Source organism: Tachysurus fulvidraco, chromosome 16, assembly GCF_022655615.1.
Source record: "Tachysurus fulvidraco isolate hzauxx_2018 chromosome 16, HZAU_PFXX_2.0, whole genome shotgun sequence".
NCBI lineage: Eukaryota > Metazoa > Chordata > Actinopteri > Siluriformes > Bagridae > Tachysurus > Tachysurus fulvidraco.
The window spans coordinates 21,448,329-21,471,464 of record NC_062533.1 but is presented as its reverse complement, the minus strand read 5'-3'; the positions used below and the strand labels follow the sequence as shown (position 1 = coordinate 21,471,464).

General features: G+C 42.4%; 1 protein-coding gene across 1 annotated transcript; it reads left to right on the top strand.

Moving 5' to 3' along the window:
- The first annotated feature begins 12,260 nt into the window (after nucleotides 1–12,260).
- LOC113646166 lies at nucleotides 12,261–15,800 on the top strand. Its single transcript, XM_027152208.2, has 2 exons — nucleotides 12,261–13,271; nucleotides 13,463–15,800. Exons 1-2 carry the CDS (start codon nucleotides 12,960–12,962, stop codon nucleotides 14,012–14,014), a joined length of 864 nt encoding a protein of 287 aa, XP_027008009.2. The 5' UTR covers nucleotides 12,261–12,959; the 3' UTR covers nucleotides 14,015–15,800.
- Nucleotides 15,801–23,136: the final 7,336 nt, after the last annotated feature.

Below are 23,136 nucleotides of genomic sequence, written 5' to 3'. Positions count from 1 at the left end.
CGACAGACGGCAGGCCCAACACACAGGCGCCATCTTGGAGAGCAGCTGTTTTTGGTACCCAGGACAGGACTGAAGAGAATAGATAGGACTACAAGGAGTTACAGTGCAGAGTGAAGAGGGAGGTGTCTAAGGTCAAGCAGAAGGCATATGACGAGTTGTACAGTAGGTTAGACACTAGAGAAGGAGAGAAGGAATTGCACAGGTTAGCTAGGCAGAGGGATCGAGTTAGGAAGGATGTGCAGCAAGTTAGAATGATTAAGGATAGAGATGGAAGGATGCTCACAAGTGAGAAGAGTGTACAGAGGGAGATGGAAGGAATACTTTGAGGAGCTGATGAATGAGGAAAATGAGAGGGGGAAAAGAGTAGAATAGGTGAACTCTGTGGAACAGGAAGTAGATAAGATTACAAAGGGTGAAGTCAGGAAGTCTTTGAAGAGGATGAAAAGTGGAAAGGCAGTTGGTCCTGACGACATCCCGGTAGAGGTCTGGAAGTGTCTAGGAGAGGCAGCAGTGGGATTTTTAACTAGTCTGTTCAACAGGGTTTTAGAGAGTGAGAGGATGCCTGAAGAATGGAGAAGTGTGTTAGTGCTGATCTTTAAGAATAAGGGTGACATGCAGAGTTGCAGCAACTATAGGGGGATAAAGTTGATGAGCCATACAATGAAGCTGTGGGAAAGGATGTTGATGGAGAAGTATAGTAATGGTCAGAGGGAGTTGTACTGTTTGTTTGTAGACTTGGAGAAAGTGTATGACAGGGTGCCAAGAGAAGAGCTGTGGTACTGTATGAGGAAGTCAGGAGTAGCAGAGAAGTATGTTAGAGTGGTGCAGGACATGTATGAGAGGAGCAGGACAGTGGTGAGGTGTGCTGTAGGTCAAACAGAGGAGTTCAAAGTGGAGGTGGGACTGCATCAGGGATCGGCTCTGATGCCCTTCCTGTTTGCTATAATGATGGACCAGTTGTCAGAGGAGGTCAGACAGGAGTCTCCATGGACGATGATGTTTGCAGATGACATTGTGATCTCTAGTGAGAGCAGGGAGCAGGTGGAGGAAAACCTGGAGTGGTGGAGGTTTGTGCTGGAGAGAAGAGGAATGAAAGTCAGTCGTAGTAAGACTGAGTACATGTGTGTGAATGAAAGGGAGTGAAGTGGAACAGTAAGGTTACAGGGTGAAGAGGTGAAGAAGATACAGGAGTTTAAGTACTTGGGGTCAACCATCAAGAGTAATGGAGAGAGTGGGAAAGAGGTAAAGAAGTGAGTGCAGGCAGGTTGGAGTGGGTGGAGAAAGGTGTTAGTTCTGTGTGATAGGAAACTATCAGCGAGAATCAAGGGGAAGGTGTACAGGACAGTGGTGAGACCGGCCATGCTGTATGGTTTAGAGACAGTGTCACTGAAGACGGGACAGGAATCAGAGCTAGAGGTAGCCGAGCTGAAGATGTTGAGGTTCTCTTTGGGAATGACAAGATTGGACAGGATTAGGAACGAGTACATCAGAGGGACAGCTCATGTTGGACGTTTTGGGGGACAAAGTTAGGGAGGACAGATTAAAACGGTTTGGACATGTTCAGAGGAGCTGGCAGGCAGGAGACAAAGAGGAAGGCCAAAGAGGAGGTATATGGATGTAATTAATGAGGATATGAAGCTAGTGGGTGTAAGTGTTGGGGATGCAGAAGATAGGGACAGGTGGAGAGAGATGATTCGCTGTGACGATCCCTGAAGGGAAAAGCCAAAAGAAGAAGAAGACCGAACCCTATTATTCTCTTGCTGAGCATTTTATAGGGCAGTGCGGTTCATTCCTGCTCTCGTTCATCAGTGCAGAAATTCTGACTCCCATATGGAAAACAAAGTGTATGGTTCATTTACAGCAACCGTATATCTTTATAAATACTGTAAACAGCCCTATATGACATCTACATGATGACACTATGCATGGTATTAGCAGAAACATAGGACATATATGATGTTCTTATACAAATCATATGAAGTTGAATCATGTTATAAAAAAACCATAAAGTCATTGGATTTATTTACATTTAATGCCATTTGTTTATATGTATTTTATAGAGATTTTATAAGTTTTATAGGGAAATTGATGTTTCCAACTAATTCCTTATTATAGCAATATTATCAGTATATCTCTCTATATAATTATTAAACTATATGTGATTTCAATCACATTTTAAGAAGCATTTTAATCACATGAGAAATTTACAGCTGTCCAGCAATTAATTGTGTACACAATAAAAGTCTGTGTTTATGCAAAAAGTGTGTGTGTGTGTGTGTGTGTGTATATATATACACACACACACACACACACACTTTTTGCATATTATATACATCATATATAATCATTGCAGTCGTCTTGATAGCAAACGTAAGTTGGTGTGAGCAATTTGCTACTTTCTGATATTAGCTAGATGGGGGCGCGGTGGCTTAGTGGTTAGCACGTTCACCTCACACCTCCAGGGTTGGGGGTTCGATTCCCGCTTCCGCCTTGTGTGTGTGGAGTTTGCATGTTTCCTCCCCCGGTCCAAAGACATGCATGGTAGGTTGATTGGCATCTCTGGAAAATTATCAATAAAGGAGGTTAAGTGCAAACTCTGTGTATGTTAACCCTGAAATGAGGGAAACTGGGTTTTCTGTTTCAGAAACTGAGGTGTGTTAAACCTGAGAAAGTAGGTTCAGTCAAGCCCGTTTCTGAAAGAGAGGTTCTGCTCAGAGTCAGTTACCATAGTAACAGTTACCATAGTAACTTACTCTGTAAACCTAACCTGGTCAGGAGTAGGTTTTCTTCAGTAAACCCAGAGTTTCTCTCGGTCTCCTCCCCTTTTTTAAAGAGGAAGCGATGTTTAAACACCTCATTCATTGGACACATTTCAGTTACACAGAGAACAGCAAAGGGAATGAAATGTCCTGTTATGGACGATCCTGTTGATGAAGAGTCTGTATTAATTCGTAGTGAGTTACATTTACATCAGGAAAGGATTTTGAGGCCCAGAGTGGATTTTTGGTCACATCCCTATGTATTTTTATTTTAGCAGTACCGTTTATCTTTACAAGTCAAGTCATGTCAAGTCAAGTCAAGAAGCTTTTATTGTCATTACACCATATATAGCTGTTACAGTACACAGTGACATGAGACAACGTTTCTCCAGGATCAAGGTGCTACATAAAACAAAGACAGGGCTAAGGACATGTAAGTTGTCTTAGCCACATAAAGTGTGTAGCGATTTTGGCTCGCGAAGCAAGGTAAATATTTATGAGTACTTATAACGTGTTATAGTGACTCTAAATATTTTACCTAAGTTGAAATTAACGTTAATGGAATTAATGTTACACTTATTTGGTCTGTTCGTCCGGCGAACAGGCCGTGTAACCTTTATTAATTCTATGAAGGAGGTATCTTCCTGGCCAAGAAAGGTTCACTTCCCTTTTACTTTATACCGTAATGTAAATTAAATTAACTTAGTTATAATAGAGCGTGTAGTTCAGACCAGATGTTGCAGGTACCTTAAATTTGTGAGCGATACTCAGAGACAATCACTTGTGGCACAAAAATATGGCATTTAATGAATGAGACAAACACAACATAAAACTAACTACACAAACAAACAAAAGAAATAGGGAAAACGAAGATGAAAATAAAATAACACAAAAGGAATTAAAATTGGGGAAAGGGAGGAAGAGACTGGAAAGAAGAAATTAGAGAAAGGAAGGAAAGGAATGGCAAGCTTAGACTTCAAAATTAATCACACCCTAACTGGGAAATCATCACCGGAAACTTAAATTTACCTCAAGACACAATAAAAGGTTCATACTTAAAATACGCATCTAAATTGGTTGGTAAAGGAAACAGTTACTTGCATTGGCTTACTGCACAAGAGTCCGGATGCAACAGAGAAATCTCTGAAAAGTCAGTTAGGTTGGGGTCAGACGTTCTTCCAAGTTCTCCTGAAGATCAGAATAGTTGTCGTTCTTGGAAGTGAAGCTTGCTGGAACTTCATTGAAGGAAGATGGAGTCGTTTCCAAGCTGTTCCGAAAGTCTGAGCAGGGATTGGTGGTGTTTGTGACAATTTAAAGGTCGCGAACTCCACCCATCTTTGGGGAGATGACCAATACTATGGCCAAGATTTCTTGAAAAAACTCCCTTTGTTTCAGGTGTCTGTGGGCGTGGTTTAGCTATCAAACTTTAGATGACTTTAAAGTTTTATCCAAGGTGTATTAAGACGGTATGGCACCTTTCGTGCTCAAATAAAATACACCATTGTTTGAAAAACGAGTAACCGATAATTTTGTGGTCATTTGGATACTAAACATGAAGGGTAATGAGGGTATAAAGGCAGCGGTACATTACATACACAGATCAGTAATCGAAGGGTAACTGATGTTAATACGATATTATATTCTTATAAAAGGCAAAGAAACAAAAATGAAACACAAAACAAAATGCACTTTCATTAGGGAAGTAAAAAGAAAATGATAGCTTCGTATACATTATGACATCAGACCTTAAAGGGGCATACAGCATTAGAACAGGTACAATAACATGCCATGATCGGTAATTAGAGTATAACTGATGTTAAATACAATGTTGTTTTCTGACACATGAATAAAATACGCCCTTGTCAGGAAATTAAGGAGCAAATAATTTTTCATTTGTGTGTGTGTGTGTGTGTGTGTGTGTTCTGGTTGAGGGCCCCCTATGAGTTCAATCAGAGAAGCCGCATTGGGTTATCTGGTCTTTGTGTAGGCTCCAGTCATTCTGGAGCCAGTTGTGTGTGTGTGTAAAACTGGTTTGCTCATAGGCTGATTGAAGAGTAGATGTTGAAATTTAGGGTGCCTGGGACATGAAATCTAAAATGACCTGTACCAGACGCTACAAGTGCAACTGTGCAACCTGGTGCAAACAATGTAGGACAAGACAAACAAGACAGTGCAGGACAAGACAAACAAGACAGTGCAGGTCAAAAGACAGTGCAGGACAAAAGATTACAAGACAATACAAAAAGTACAAAAAATGCAATAAACAAAAGACAATAAACAGTAACAGAAACAGCGCCGACCGACCGACCAGTGTATATACTGTGTGTGTATACTGTGTGTGTATACTGTGTGTGTATACTGTGTGTATACTGTGTGTGAATACTGTGTGTGTGTGTACTGTGTGTGAATACTGTGTAAATACTGTGTGTGTATACTGTGTGTATATACTGTGTGTGTGTATACTGTGTGTAAATACTGTGTGTATACTGTGTGTATACTGTGTGTGTATACTGTGTGTGTATACTGTGTGTGAATACTGTGTGTGTATACTGTGTGTGAATACTGTGTGTGAATACTGTGTAAATACTATGTGTGTATACTGTGTGTATATACTGTGTGTGTATACTGTGTGTGTATACTGTGTGTATACTGTGTGTATATACTGTGTGTGTACTGTGTGTGAATACTGAATGCTCAAACAATATTTCGTGCAGTAACATTAGATTGAACACAGTTTCTTAGCAGCAGGTCCTTTGGATTATATATAGAGTTGTGCAAAAACAGCTGAAATGTTGGACAGTATGTGCAAAAACAGCAGAAAAGTGTGCAAAACAGTGTGTGTGTTTTGTGAGGGTCTGTACAGTCCATACAGATGATGTGTGTGTATGTTATGCTCAGTATAGTACAGTTCAGTTATTGAGATGTCTAATGGCTTGTGGGAAGAAACTGTTACACAGTCTGGTCATGAGGGCTGAATGCTTCGGTACCTTTTTCCAGACGGCAGGAGGTTGAAGAGTGTGTGTGGGGGGTGTGTGGGGTCATCGACAATGCTGTTGGCTTTGCGGATGCAGCATGTGGTGTAAGTGTCCATGATAGAGGGAAGAGAGACCCCAATGATCTTCTCAGCTGTCCTCACCATCTGCTGCAGGGTCTTGCGATCCGAGATCGTACAGTTCCCAAACCAGACAGTGATGCAGCTGCTCAGGATGCTCTCAATGGTCCCTCTGTAGAACATGGTCAGGATGGGGGGAGGGAGATGTGCCTTTCTCAGCCTTTGTAGGAAGTAGAGACGCTGCTGGGCTTTCTTGGTGATGGCGCTGGTGTTGAGTGACCAGGTGAAGTTCTCCACTAGATGAACACCAAGAAATTTGGTGCTCTTGATGATCTCTGCAGATGATCTGTCGATGTTCAGAGGAGAGTGTTCTCTCTGTGCTCTCCTGAAGTCAACAACCATCACTTTAGTTTTGTCCACATTCAGAGAAAGGTTGTTGGCTCTACACCAGGAAGTTAGATGTTGCACCTCCTCCCTGTATGCTGACTCATCGTTCTTGTAGGGGGTCCAGTGATGGTGGTAACTGGGTCTTGATGTGCCTCATGACAAGCTTCTCGAAGCACTTCATAACTATGGGTGTGAGTGCAACGGGACGATAGTCATTGAGGCAGGACACTGTAGACTTCATTGGGACAGGAATGATGGACAGGGAAATGTTGAAGATGTCCGTAAAGACATCTGCTAGCTGTTCTGTACATTCTCTGAGCACCCTGCCAGGAATGTTGTCTGGTCCAGCAGCCTTCCGTGGGTTAACTCTGCATAGAGATCTCCTCACGTCGGCCGTGGATAGACAGAGTACCTGGTCGTCGGGACGAGGGATGGTCTTCCTTGGCGTTACGTTGTTCTGTACCTCGAACCGAGTGTAGAACTCGTTCAACGCGTCTGGGAGGGAGGCGTCGCTATCACAAGCAAGTGAAGCTGTCTTGTAGTTTGTGATCACCTGTATGCCCTGCCACATGCGCCGGGTGTCTCTGCTTTCCTGGAAGTGGCTGTGGATTGTCTGGGCGTGTGGGTGCTTTGCCTCTCTGATGGCTCGGGACAGTTTGCCCTTGCTGTTCTTAGGGCTGCCCTGTCCCCTGTTCTGAAGGCTGGGTCTCTAGTCCTCAGCAGAGCATGCACATTATCCACGGCATCTGGTTGGAGCGTGTAGTGATGGTCTTGGAGACGGTCACGTCATCAATGCACTTGCCAATGTAACTGGTCACTGCTGACGTGTACTCCTCCAAGTTGACGGAGTCGCCGTTGGTTGCAGCCTCCCTGAAGATATTCCAGTCAGTGCACTCAAAGCATTCCTGAAGAGCAGAGGTGGCTCCTGCTGGCCAGGTTTTCACCTGCTTCAGAACTGGTTTTGAGCATCTGATGAGTGGTCTGTATGCTGGAATTAGCATAACAGCGATGTGGTCTGAGTAGCCGAGGTAGGGGCGGGGCTCTGATTTGCATGGTTGAAATCTCCGGCGATGATAAAAAGTCTGTCGGGGTGAACATTCTGTAGGTCGCTAATAGCTCCGTATAGCTCACTTAGCGCCTCTTTAGCATTAGTGCTAGGAGGAATGTAAACTCCGACAATGTACTCATTAGTAAACTCCCATGGTAAATAAAATGGTCTTCATCTAACAGTCACAAAGTCCACTGACGATGAGCAGTAAGAGAGAACAGAGTTCTTGCACCATTCCATGTTGATATAAACACACACACCACCACCGCGAGTCTTACCGCACATTTCTGTCGACTCTAAATGAAGTTAGCCCGTCCAGCTGAATGGCGGCATCCGGAACTCTGTTGCTGAGCCACGTCTCCGTGAAAACAAACACGCAGCAGTTTCTAACCTCTCTCCGTGTAGATCGTTTGAGTTGGATGTAGTCCAGTTAATTGTCCAGGGAGCAAACGTTGGCTAGTAGAATGGACGGGAGAGCTGGCCGGCTAGGGTTTGTTTTTAGACTAGCATAGACACCCGCTCGCTTACCGCACTTCCGCTTCCTCGTGCACCACTTTCGGAGTCCCCTCTCCTGGTCACTGGTATCAGGCGACCCCAGGGACTGGAGGCCTGGTCTCCGCAGCAAGCCGAGGTCATGAAGCCTTACCAGCACATCATCGTGCAGGTTGGTTGTTACATGATTTCTGTACTTTATTAGTTCCTGGTGGTTGTATACATGAACACCGCTGTCTCTGGCTTCCTTGTAGAAGCAATCGTCGGGCTAAAAACCATAAATAAAAACTTAAAAAACGTAAATAGCACCGTATTGAATCTGGAGAGGCCGCTGCGTGTTACTGCCGCGCTGCCATCTTGTTTATACCACACCTGTTTCATCCATGTTCCAGATATCCTGTGCAGCAAATCTGTGTTTGTCCAGGACAGAAAACAATCTTCCCAATCGACCAGGTACTCTAGGCGACCCCCTTGACGTCTGGAATCCAGTAGCTCGTGAACTCGATACGCCTCTTCGCCGTCGATAAGCAGTGGCGGTGGTTCGGACGGATCAGTGGTGCTCACGGGCTGGTTCTCGGCTCATTGGCGGGTTTCAGCAGTGATGTGTGGAAGGTAGGTGAGATACGATAGTGTGGTGGCAGTACGAGGCGGTACGAGACCGGATTGATTTGCCTGAGAATACGGAACGGCCCCACGTACCTGTGGCTGAGCTTCCGGCTGGGTACGCGGAGCCGAATGTCACAGGTGGAGAGCCACACCCACTGGCCAGGTTGATATGCGGGGTGTTCCCTGCGGTGTTAGCTTGAATCTTTTGACGTCGGATGGCCCGTTGCAGTTGCCAATTTGCCGCGCTCCAGGTCTCCTCGCTTCGGCAAAACGAGTCGTCAAAGGCCGACGGGTTGGTGGGGGTGTTGGACCATGGATATAAGGGGGTAACCTAGGACACATTGGAAGGGTGTCAGGCCAGTGGCGGGCTTGATCAGGGAGTTTTGGGTATACTCCGCCCACATCAGGTATTTGCTCCATTCAGTCTGATTGTGTTGGCAATACGAGCGGAGGAAGCGAATGACTTCCTGGTTCAACCGTTCGGTCTGCCCATTGGACTGCGGGTGGTACCCCGAGGTGAGGCTGATATTGACATTCAGCCACGTGAAGAAGTTCCTCCAGACCCGCGAGGTGAACTGGGGCCCCCTGTCAGAAACTATGTCCTCCAGTAGACCATAAAAGCGAAAAACATAATTGCACAGTGTTTCCACTGTCTCGAAGGCCGTGGGGAGCTTGTCCAGGGGAATGAGGCGGCAGGTCTTCGAAAATCGGTCGGTGACGGTTAGGATGACAGTATGGTTATGAGACCGGGGCAGGTCAGTGATTAAGTCCAGTGTAATGTGGGACCAGGGCCGCTGCAGAACGGGTAGGGGCTGTAATAAGCCCGCGAGGCATTGATAAGAGGCTTTCAAGGTCTGGCATATCGTCCAGCTTTGGACGAACTTGCACGTGTCCGCAGCCAGTGATGGCCACCAGAACCGGTTCTGGACCAGGTGGGTAGTCCCCATGATGCCGGGGTAGCCGGAGGCGGGGCTGGTATGCAGGAGTTCCAGGAGAGGCGTGCGCAGGTTCTCGGGGACATACGTCTTGGTGGGCAGACACTCGGTTGGCGGTGGGGCTTGAGCATTGGCCTGGGAGATCTCGGCCAGGACATCCCACTGAATGGGAGCAAGGATACAAGTCTCGGGGATGATGTGTTCGGTGGACATATTCTGATCCGTCTCCCGGTGTACGTGTGACAAGGCGTCGGCTTTAGTGTTCTTGCTTCCGGGTCTGTAGCTTACCGTGAATTGGAAGCGAGTAAAGAACATGGCCCACCGAGCCTGGCATGGGTTCATGCGTTTGGCGACTCGTAGATATTCCAGGTTCCGGTGGTCCGTGAGAACGACAAAGGGATGTTGTGTGCCCTCCAGCCAGTGCCGCCACTCTTCGAACGCCGCCTTTATGGCCAATAGCTCACGGTCTCCCACGTCATAGTTCCGCTCCGTAGCGGACAATTTGCGGGAAATGTAAGCACAGGGGAAAATTTTATTGGATGGTCCCTGACACTGGGACAATATGGCACCAATCCCTGTATTGGAGGCGTCCACCTCCACTGTGAATGGTCGGCTTGGGTCAGGATGGTGGAGAATCAGAGCTGAGGTGAAACTGTCCTTCAAGCGTTGGAATGCGGTGCATGCTTCCGGTGACCAGGTGAGGAGGGCTGGTGCTTTCTTGGTCATGGAGGTGAGGGGCGCAGCGATGGTGCTGAATCCGCGGATAAACCGGCGGTAGAAGTTGGCAAATCCTAGAAATCGCTGAAGCTCCTTGATGGTTAGCGGTTGAGGCCACTGCAGTACCGCCTGCACCTTCGAGTCATCCATGGCAACCCCTTCGGCTGAATTGACGTAGCCCAGGAAGGCAGTTGAGTTCTGATGAAATACACATTTGCCGGCCTTGGCATACAAACGATGCTGGATCAGTCGCTGCCCTCACGTGTTAAATGTGCTCCCTCAGGTTCTCAGAATAAATGAGGATGTCGTCGATATAGACAATCACCCAGCGTTCGAGCATGTCGTGAAATACGTCATTGACGAAGGACTGGAAAACCGACGGACTGTTAGAAAGGCCGAATGGCATGACCAAGTATTCGTAGTGGCCTGATTGGGTGGAGAAGGCTGTCTTCCACTCGTCCCCCTCTCTGATGCAGATGAGATTATAAGCACAGCGGAGGTCTAGTTTGGTGAAGTGCCGTGCGCGATGGAGTTGTTCCAGAGCTGACGAGTGGCAGGGGGTACCGGAACTTTACCGTGACGTTGTTTAGTGCTCGGTAGTCGATGCACGGTTGGAGCCCTCCATCTTTCTTTTTAACGAAGAAGAAGCCAGAAGATGCTGGGGATATGGAGTGTCAGATGAACCCCTTCCTCAGCTCCTCCTCAATGTACTCCTTCATGGCTGCTGACTCCGGCTGCGAGAGGGGAAATATTCTTCCTCGAGGTGGTGTAGCACCTGGCAGGAGGTCGATGGCGCAGTCGCAGGGGCAGTGTGGAGGTAGTTTGGTGGCCTTGGTCTCACTGAATGCCTCTGCGAGGTCCTGGTACTCGGTGGGGAGTTCGGGGATATTGGAGATGGCAGGCGTGGTGTTGGTGGTGTTGAGTTGAAGCGGTCCCTCTGAGGGTCGGTGGTGTACGGCACACGCCTCGCTCCAGCTCATAATCCGCAGTTCGGGCCATGAGATGACCAGGTTATGGAGCTTGAGCCAAGGAAACCCAAGAATGAGGGCGTGTCTAGGTGAATGGATGATGTGGAAGGCGATGTGTTCCTGACGGTGGTCCCCTATTCGTCGGCAGAGGTCCTGAGTGAGACGCCTGATGCGTCCTTCTCCAAGGGGCCTTCCATCTATCGCTTCCACCGCTAAGGGAGAAGCACAGGGGATTACTGGAATGTGATTAGCACGAGCAAATTTCCACGACATAAAATTCCCTGCTGCGCCCGAGTCAATAAGAGCAGACAATTTAATCTTCTTTCCTCGAATCTCAAGCTGAATGTTAAACTGGGCGCAGTTCTGTGACTGAGGGACAATCGAATCTAGACTCACCTCGTTCTCCCACCTAGCAGGTGGTCGGATCGGGCAGGTGGACAGTCTGTGTCCGGGTTCGCCACAGTAGAGGCAAAGCCATCGGCAGAAGCGGCGGTCTCGTTGTTCAGGCGAGAGACGCGCAAAGTCCTGACAGTAACCATCCCAGTATCACCAACCATGTTTTCATCTCATGTGAGCTGGCTTGACTGCTAGTTTGACACTTGTTAGACATTTATATTTTTAGCTTACAAAATAGTGATTCTAATAATACTTGGTTGAATTCATAGACATTTGATTCTATGACAGCATCCAAAAAAAGTACATCAGAAAGAAAAGAATTTTTTTTCCTCAAAAACAATCTTTTGTAGATAACTCTGTCAGGAAGATTTAAATGTGGCTCCCTTTATGGCAAAAATGGAGGGAAACTAACTGAGCATGTGCACAGTGAGTGTCATCACTCTAGGTTGTTTCTGATTGGAGGAATTCAAGGTGTTACAACCGTCCCCTGTTACAACTGTCCCTGGTCTCCCCTACTAAACGTGTATGAGACAAACCTAAAAATTCTGCTTATTTCCACCTTCTCAACTAAAGTTGCTGGGTTAGGGTTAGGGCTGCTGGAGCTGCTCCTTCTGTGGAGGCAGAAGGGCTGAAGAGCTGAAGCTGCCCCAGGAGATAATAGACTGCGGCATGAAAACCTCAGTATTTATTAAATCTTTATTTTATATTTTTATGACATATTTATTGTTTTTTGATTTTCCAATTGTTTTATGCCTTTTGTTGCCTTCTTGTACAGTTTACCGTTACAGTTTTTGCCCATTGCTTGCACAATAAATCCGAATGCTTAGACCAAAGCCTCAATACCTAAATTTCTTGTAGCATATGCTTAAACACAGTGTAACCATAGCTGAAACACATTATCAACTTTGTTTGCAATTCTGTAGCACACTTATTGTGAAACACTACACATGTTTTCTTACATTAGACACATTTTTCAAAAAAGAAATCACCTGTTATCATTGGGAAAACACTCTGTTCAAAATGCAAAACTCATCTAGCAATTATAGGCACTTACATACACACCTGAAAACAATTGTACAGAAAACAGAACACCAATAGGTCTGAGCCCTTAGCACTACAAATAGGCCTCAGGCAAGACATTCTGAGAACTTTGCAAGCATGGAGGCAATGCGAGTAAGAGTAAGAGGAGGACAAAGAGAGAGAGGAGTTGGACATGGACTTGGATGTGGAAGAGGACAAAGACAAGGACCAGTGCGGAGACGTGTATCGGATGACATCAGGGCTACTCTGGTGGACCATGTCATAAATCATGGCTTATCCATGAGGGAGGCTGGGCAAAGAGTCCACCCTAACCTCAGTCGCTACACAGTAGCATTGATAATAAGAACATTCTGACTGGAGAACAGGTATATCTTCAAATTTCTGCTCCAGACCGTACCTACTGTATGTGTCACATGATTCTGTATCATATTACAGTATTACTGTAAAGTACTATTCAAAAATGAGTAGTGCTGTGAAGTATATGTAAAGGAGTATCATTGTGATGTTACAGTACTGTGTACAGTTTGAAAGTACAGTATTTGAAAAAGAACATAACCAATGACATCTTGTGGTGGCATTTTTTACAGAACGGTTGGGCTACCTCCTCGAGGTGGAAGGGAACGTCTCTTTACTCAAGTACAAGAGCTTGCCATCGTTCAAATGGTGCAAGAAAATTACGCAATCCGACTTCGTGAGTTGCAACAGCGCATAATTGCTGATAGAATGGTATTCAACAATATCAACAGGGTCAGCATTTCTACAATAAGTCGCATCCTACAGAAACATAACTTCAGAATGAAGCAGATGTACAGGGTGCCATTTGAGAGGAACAGTGTCAGGGTCAAGGATCTGTGCCATGATTATGTGCAGGTATGTGTCACTTTACTTTACATGCTATATATTGTGATGTGGGAATGAGGGTTTATGCTGCCACCTGCTCTGTCTGTATCTTGTACTTTTTTTCTATACTAACCCAACCCGGCCCCTACTTGTGTAAAAATGTAGACATTGTAGTTACTGTATGTGTTTTCAGTAACACTATTCAATATTTTCTGTTACAGACAGTTTTGGATTTTGATGCCGCCGAACAGCCACATGAGTTCATCTATGTGGATGAGGCAGGCTTTAATCTGGCCAAAACCAGGCGTCGAGGCCGTAACATAGTTGGACAAAGGGCTGTTGTAAATGTCCCTGGGCAACGTGGGGGAAATATCACCTTGTGTGCTGCAATTAGTGTCCAAGGAGTCCTGCATCATCATGCCACTCTAGGTCCCTACAATACAGGACAGATCATTGTATTTCTAGATGCACTACATGCAGTTGTACAGGACAAACTACAGCAGCCCAGGTTTGTTGTCATTTGGGATAATGTTAGTTTCCACCGGGCTGCTCTGGTCCTAGATTGGTTCACCAACCATAACAATTTTACACCTTTATACCTGCCCCCTTACAGCCCCTTTCTAAATGCAATCGAGGAATTATTTTCAGCATGGCGGTGGAAAGTCTATGATCGGCAACCACACGCCCGCATGCCTCTTCTGCAAGCAATGGAAGAGGCATGTGGAGACATTGAGGTGGGATCCATCCAAGGCTGGATTAGGCACACCAGATGATATTTTCCCCGATGCCTAGCCTGCGAGGACATCACCTGTGATGTCGACGAGGTCTTGTGGCCAGATCCAAACAGAAGGCGGGATCCATAAGACCCACCCCAGGCCCCTACCACACATATATACATGCACACACACAAAACAAGTGTGTTTTTTTCCCCACAATAGCAGTGTGTCCAGTATTTGTTTTGTTTTTTACTTTTGTTTTGTTGCTAATTGTCATGACTTTTGATTCTATTTTTCTTTACTTTATTACAGTTTTTTTCAATCGCTAACAAGCGCTTATCTATACTTAAGATAATTTTTCTAAACTCTTAACACAGACTTACACCTACAAAACACAATTGGCAAATTTATCATTTTCCTCTCAAAAACACATTTTGTTAAATATATACTAACTCTCCATTTCAACTCTCCACACACTAACTTTACCGAAACACTGGAAATCCGACTCAAAATTAAATTATTCTGTCAAAGAATAACACTTGTTTTCACTTCACCAGGTATATGCAGTCAATCAAAGTACACCAGGTTTCAAAATACTGGCTATTGTTGACATTAGAAAAACTGCATAGACTTTTATGTTTCAGGTAACAAGCAATACACCTTTTACCCAAAATTTCTTAGTTGGGAACTGTATGTCCACATGTACAGTAATGTTCACATTCAGATGCATTCCAGTAAAAAGCAAATCAGTTTTACTAAAGGAGGTACAGTAGAAACACAATATAATAGAACAGAAAAAGTTTTACAGTATTGCTTACAGTGAACAAAATATCATATATAAGAGCATTCTGAAAAACAAAAAAACAAAACAAAAAACAAAACAGCAAAAAGCCCAGATAAGAAGAGGGGAAATAAAAATAGCACAAAATTAATGTATCTAATCCCTGCGATCTTCAGGGTTTGGCCACATGTTTTCGTCAACATCACATCTGATATCATCCAAGGCGATGCACCTGAGTTAAAATCGCTCGGTATGTCAGATCCACCCTCGGCAATCTTGAACCGTGATGTCCCTGCAGCATCCATGGCTTCAAGGAGGGACATCTGGTCATGTGGCTGATGGTCATAAACCTTCCACCTCCATGCAGAAAAAAATGCAATACTTACCTGTTGGTTTGTTGAAAGATGTGAGTAATGGAGGCAACCTTTGACCGCCGCAAATTGGGTTGCACTCTTTCACCAGCCTCTCTTAGTGAGAGATCGTGGTTGATTACATGGTCAATGATAGTGGCACGAATTTCATCTCTGACTACTGTTCATGCAGCACTTGGAATGCCACCACCACGCATTCTTACACCTCTACCTTGCCCTCTCCTTGGGCCTGCTCCTTTTCCTGCACCTGCACCTCCTACTGCACCTCTTACTGCACCTCTTACTGCACCTCTCCCTGGCCCTGCATCTCTCACTGGAGCTGGTCTTCTCCCTGGGACACTTGCTCTTCCTCTTCCACGTCCAGACATTACAGTGTTTGTCTTTTTCTGTTTGTGTTTCCAAAAACATCCTCAAAGTCCTCATTTTATAGTAATAGAAAAAAATAACTCCTGCCACTGAGTCTAAGCCAGACTGGTAATCAGCTGTGGTTGGCCCTATTCACCCAACATAAATCAGCTGTGTGTCAATTATTCAATTGTCTGTTTATTATCAGCTGAGATATATTGTTTTTGAACTGATATCATTGCAGAAGCAGAGGTTTTATACTGTATCTAAGGTTTGTAATATTGTTGTTGCTATTGTGGGATGTTGTGTGTTAACATTTGTGAATACTACAAAAACAATCCATAATGTTGTTGGGAGGTACAGTACAGCTTGTCTGTTAAGAAAATGTAAGCATTGTGGAAATGTGTTCACTGATTGCATATTGTGTGAAAACGACATGAAATGTGTGAATGTTACGGCCACAAAAGACTGATGCTGTGCTAATTGTGTTTAGAGTTTTGAAAATGTGACAACTGTTTGGATAAACGCTTGTTAGCGACTGGAAAAAACTGTAAGAACGTTTTTTCTCTAAAAATCTCTTGTTTGATTACTGAATACATTTAAACAAATCAATCTTTAAATAAATCTACTTTTGAGTTTTACAAAAGACGGAGTCTAAGAAAATTACAATATAAATAAAAACACAAAGACTGCAGTGTTTTATATAAAGTGCATCAGTGTGTTGCTGGTGATATGAAAGAGTAATTCAAATGGTGCTTGTGTGTATGGTTTTGTTACAAGAATTTCATTTTTAGAAAGGAGTGTTAAGTTTTGAATGCAGTGTTTCATTTTGACATAGATGTGAGTTGCTAATCTCCATATGTTATGTCTGATTGGCTTGTGTGTAGAGTTTCGACATAATGAGCCAAATTCTGCAAAAAGTGTGTAAGCAATAGGCAAAAACTGTAATAAACAGATTTATTCTCTCTGAGACTCTGATTGCAGCAAGAAAATATCCAAGTTTATAAAAACAACAAACTCTGGAATACTTTTGTAGCCTTCAATTTGTCCTCAGACCCGAATTAAGGATGGGTTCCCTTTTGATCCTGGTTCCTCTCAAGGTTTCTGTTTCATATAAAGGGACTTGCAACAGTCACCCGATGGCTTCCTCAAAGGGGATCTAAACTTAGGGCAAAAAAAGGAAGAAAAATAACAAGAAAAGTTTTTGCCACACTGACAAAAAAATAGACACACAGCTGTATATATAGTTAAGTAGTTAAAACCTCTTTACCAACTGAGAAAGCAAGCAAAATCTCTTGGCATTTTTAAATCTCAGCTTAAAACTCAGTATCCACCTGTACATTAGTCCATGTTATAATCCCCTAATGATCTCACTCTCCAGAATAAAAAAGAAAGATCAGAATCATAAGGGGAGCTGTTGTAAACACATGAGTAAAAAAACCTTCTTAAATGATAAATTATTGACAAATTTGACACATGCTGTTTTTTAACTTGTGCCTGCATCATGTAGACCTCCATGTAGATGAGTCAGAGGAACCCATGTGACTGACACTGGCTGTGCCGGCTTTCCTTTGCCGTATCTGCCATCGCTACATCTCTCTAAAGTGTCTCTCGACCTCTCAGAAGGAGTCTAACATTATACAGCGGTGGGAAACTGAGCCAGACGGACTGGATAAAAAACAGGAGAAACACTTCACTGTGTAATTCATTCATGTGCCACAAAAGTGAATATTTATATATAGTTGCATTGAAAAGCCAGTAAACGTCTACTGATAACGATCAACTCATGTAGCAAGAAAACAAAGCTTTAATGCTTTAAGTTACTGAGTGTGATATATTGATATAATAGGATCTAATAATATAAAAGTGCTTGAGGAAAGAGTTGGCCACAGATAGTGAGACTCAGAGTTAACATTCAGTGCAATCAACACTTTCCTTTCAACATTCGACAAATGACAACCTTCATAATGTCCTCATTCACAATCCCATAGATTTTAAATGTAATTAACATTCTAATGAATTCTTTACACTGAACAGATTTTCTCAGCCTTCATGTACAATTAAGAGTCATGATCATTACTTCTGTTTATTATCATACTAATATTACCAATTCTGTAAAACCTCAAAAAGTCTGTTTGTGCATAAAAAAGTAATCATGCGTGTGTGCATGTGTGTGTGCGCGCGTGTGTGTGTGTATATGTGTGTGTGTGTGTGTGTGTGAATGTTCATTTACATTGATCTATAAAACTCGATTAAAAACACTACCAAATGTCTGACCTGATATTGTTCAGGGTTTGCTGTGATTCTGCTGAACCTGAAGTGTTTCATGAACAAGTGTGAACAAATGAACAAGTGTTTCTGTTATTAACAGCTTTATTTCCTCTTCACTTTCTGCTTTTCAGTAGTTTAAATGACTCTTCACACACACACATATACACACACACACACACACACACATACAACACACACGCACGCACGCACGCACGCACGCACAGAGTATACACACACAGTACACACACACAGTATACACACACAGTACACACACACAGTACACACACACAGTATACACACACAGTACACACACACAGTATACACACACACACGCACATACACACACACGGTACACACACAGTACACACACACACACACACACACGCACACACACACACACACACACACACACACCTCACTGTTAAAAGACATTTAATGTAGACATAATTCTGCAAAAAAAAACAATCATCAAATTCAGACATTAAATAAATGTATATTTTAAAGCTCTTACATGTTTCTGTGCTGATGGATGAATCTCTGTGTGTAGTTCCAGATGTTGGACGGTGTGTCGTGACTTCATCTTTTTAGATAAATCAGAAAAGGAGAAAATAAACAGATATGATAATAAATATAAATAAAGTGAGAGATTTAACATTTAATGTAGACATAATTCTGGTTAAAGTGTTGATCTGGAATTAGCAGGTTATCAGAGTAAAACTGTTTACCTTCAAATTGCAGACGTGTTCCAGATGTGAACTTCACTACACTTCCTACCATTTCTCCACAGAAATATTCTCCTTCATCATCTTCTCTTGTTTGTTTAATATTGAGATCAAATTTATTGTCATTTACACTAATACTGAAATGATCATCATTAAATCCTTCAATAAATTTGTAGCCCAAATCGTTCTTGTACGGTTTTGCAAAAAACTGAGGTAATTTTCCTGAAATCTGTCTGTACCAAACTACTTCTTTCTTTGTGTCACTGCTAATGCTACACTTCATAGTTACATCTTCTCCACGCTTTACTGTTATCACATCAATCTCCTTGATGTCAGAAGTTTTCACTGTAAAAATGTTTAATATTTAATGTCAGTAAATGAGTTAAATATAAAATATTATAGTTTTACATTAAAGTGTCAGAAAGTTACTCACCAGCTGTGAAGAGAGAAAAAAGAGCACAAAGAGTGACAACGAGTCTGATCATCGTTCCTGTTCACACCAAGTGATCTAATGAACTTGTGTGTTCAGTACAAAACCAGGTCCAGACTCACACCTGATTGGATGATTTGAAGCTGTGGACTGATTTGATTGGTCTATTAGCTGTAACATGTATTCTGATGGTCACATGGACCAGTTTTAGTCAGAAACACACACTTCCTCAGTTTGGAGCACTAAAACATACACATGTCATTAAACTAGACTCTCTGACTACGGCACAGAAAGAATAATGTGTAAAAATAACAGAATTATTGTGTAATGACCATCAGACTGCTGTAGACCCTGTAAATAAAGGAAGTGTGTGTGGTGAACGTGTTAGTTTAGTGTCTCAGGCTTTATACTGCATGATGGAGCTGTTTATGTTAAAATACAATGAAGGTGTGAAAGTCCTGCTGCAACCACGAGCACGTTCAAATGTGTTACTGAGTGAAACATGTTAGTGTTTATATTAATGTTAACATAAAAATATAAAGATTCAGTATAAATGTATTTTTGTATTCTCAGTCCATTCACTCACTTTACACTTGTGAGCTAATTACACTGGTTCAGTCCTATGAGTTAACGTTGTAGGTCTTGAGTCTGGCCTCGAGACGTCTTCTGTATTCACTTGGACTTGTGTCAGATTTATTAGTATTTGTACTTGGACTTGTCTTGGTCCTGGGCATTTCTATTACTAAAGATGGTGTGGGTCTTGACCAAGAAATAATACAGTGTGTGTATGTTTGTTCATGTTGCATTCACAAACTTTCCCAGTTCCTTATACCAGTTCAGTGAGATTGTCCATTCCTTCAGACTTGCTCATTAGTGATAAATATTAATTTAATTTTAAAATTTGTCATTTCTATTCTTCAGTTTTATATTTCTGTAAATCTGCTTTGTAACAACGTTTATTTATAAGTAATGAACTGAACTGAACAAACACCTGAGTGTCCTGTGTGGAGAGAAATGGACAAATCCTTCTGATGTTGTAAAGGAAAAATGGTCATGAGCGTGTCACATTATCAATGTGAGATACAGATTGAGGATTAAGAATAATATTAGTATTAAATCTTTGTTAGCAGGTAATATAGCAAGGTTTTAAGTTAAATGCTAGTTTAAGAACTTCAGGAAGAGATGGTGTGAATATTGTGGTTTGGACTGCCAGTGAGTCAGTTGGTCAGACATCTAGAGGAAGTTCATTCTAACCCCTTAGTGAGAAAACAGAGAAGAGTCTTTATGCAGGTCGTCTTTGTACCCTGAAAGATGGTGGAATCATTTAAGTACATATATAAGTGTCCATGTGAATGAACTGTTTCCACAGAAAACTTGACTTTAGCCAGTTGACTATAAGTATCTCTACGTTAGTGCCCCAGAGTCTGATGTGGAGGTTTAACACATTTACAGCAGTGTTACTTGCTGTAGCATCTTACACATTCAGTGAGCTTCAGTTCTGAAAGTTTACACCTCCAACACACTCTCTCTTATTGGCTCAAGGCCACAGTAATATACTGTATCATTAATTTATATCATGTCATCTTAACATAATGTGTTCTTTAAACCATTAAAGAACATCATCTTTAAAAAAAGAATGGTTTAAACTCATGATGGGAACAATACATGCTATTATAAGGCAGGATTCATTTACATTCAGAAGTTCAGTATTCAGTACAGTGGGTAGTTTTGCTGTGTCATGTTGGAAAAAATCTTGATATGTGCTCTTATTATATGAAGTATTACAACTGATGTTGTAGGACATATGGGGGAAGGCGAGATATTGTAATAGTGTTGAGTTATATGATTATAATATAATATATGTATATATATAGTGTTAGATGCCTTGAGACGAGTGTTAACAGAAATAAGGTTGTTTATTGGGTTTATTGAAGTTATAAAACTCAGTACTCAGAACTCTGAGAATCTGAGAAAAACAAGAAAAAGGGAACCTGTCCTTTAGGCGAGAACAGAGGAAGTAAGTACTATGCATGTGCAGGCCCAGTCTGGACAAACAAGACAGACTGAGATCATAAGTCTAGCAAACTTAAGGAGTCAGCATAAACAGATCTCCACATATATGCGAAACAACATTATAAAATGCAAAAGCTTAGCTTAAGTAATAATGCAGTACTTTTACTAACCAGATAAAAAATCTAATTGTAAGTCGAATACCGCTAATATATAATCCAGTTGATTTGGAACCTGATGCTACTGTAATCAAGAAAATCGTATCCTAAAATATGATCATAAAACACATTTTAACAACAGTTTTGCCAACGCAGCATATTTTTGATAATAATGCAGAAGTTCGGCAGGAACAACAACAGGCCTGACTTAATTTTCGGTAAAAGGGCAGACTTGTTTTTCGGGGAAATGAGGCAGGGGGGCCACGGGCAATTCTGTAATTCTGTAGTGTCAGGAGAAAAGTCAGACGGGTCAGGTGGATTGACGTAAGAAGGTATAGACGCATCTAGAGGTGCCAGGGTATATATTGAGGAGATTCCTTTGGAGGGGGCGCTCTTGCTCCTGCTTGCTTGCTTTTTTGGGGGGAACTTTTTGGGTGGTATGGGGATGCGCTGTTTGGGTTTTTCTTTGCTACTTTCAACTTAGAAGTTTTTTCCTCCTTGAGCTCAATGGAAGCAGTGGCTGATCAGCACCAATAAAAAGTTTTGCTCATTCTCATCCAGCTCTGGAAAGTTTTCTTATTATTCAAATTCAAATAGTATTAAGTACAAAGTTTAAAGTGTGATTAATTAATTAGTATTATTAAGTATTAAGTATTAATAATTAAGTATTATAAAATTAGTGTTAAGTATAATTATTTTAGTATTAAGTGTGAAAGACTATTATTGACTATTATCTATTATTGACTATTAATTTGGCTGTAATGCACCCCTGGCATATGTCCACTTGGAGGGTGGCTCTCCAAAAATTTCCGACATATTAATGGCACCCCAGATGGGACTTCGTAAGGGTTAGCATGAGCTGCGTCCGGAATCAGGACCACTCTCTCAGGAGGGTTACAGGGGCCGGCCATAACATTACGGTAAGCAGACGCCTGTTATAACCGAAAGTCTGTGTAGAGTGAATCTGTGGCCTGACGTGGGAGGAGTGGCCCTGATGAGGGAGGCGGACAACTGCCCTCGAAGTCAAGAACTTTCACAAAAGAAAAAGAAAATAGGAATAAAAAATATAGTGAACTTTTATGAAAATATAATAATTAATAAGAGCTGGATGAGAAATAGCAAATAGCAACTAAGTTGGTTTCGGTTTTGGTTTTTGGGGTTTGTGGGAAAATTAACGGTTTTGGGTTTTTGGGTAGATTTAAAGGGTTCGAGGTTTTGGGGAAGATTTAAAGATTTAAAGGTTCATGGGGTTCATGGTTTGGTAGTTGGCCACTACCGGTGTGTGTTTGTGTGTCATTTTATATGTTTTTTACGTTTTTATATTTTTATCGCCGCGTATCGCCGGGGTGGGTGCTATATTAATCCATCGCCGGGGCCGAACGGGCAGGTAAAGGAAAAGGAAACGCGTTGCCCTAGATACCGCTGTCCGGCGAGGCAGGTCTGCTTGGTAGTGCGGGGGGGCCCCTTGTTTTGTCCCGTTTGTCGATGTGCAAGTGTATTTGAGATATACATGTGTATCTATATGTATTTGTTGATGTGCATGGGTATTTGAGATAAACATGTGTATCAGTGTTTGTATTTATGTGTCGAACTGAATGACGATTCAGGAGGACGGACATTTGATGAATACAGGCGACTGTACTGTTCCCCTCACAGTGTTAGGGCAATAATTAGAAATAATTAGAGGGGGAAGAGGAAATTGGTTGTATTGTAATGATGGTAATAGGAATGTGTGGATGTATGGAGTGGTAGTAGTGATTACGGTGAGTTAGGAGTTGGCAATTGTAAATATTCGTGGGCTTAATGAAATAAAAAGTCTCAGAAGGAAGAGGAAAAGGTAAGTAGGCTTTTTATATTATGTAATAGGGAAACATCTGGGAGTAGAGATAACGTGTAGAGTGAAAAGATTTCATAGCATTTCAGTTTATATATTGTATTATATTGTATGGTATACTGTAATATTGTATTATATTGTATAGTACACTGTATATTGCATGTTGTATGTATACTGAATGAATAGAGGAACAAAATAGTGTGGATGTAATCGTGTGGTTGTGACAGAGTGATTGTTTTGTTAAGTTGAATGTGTAT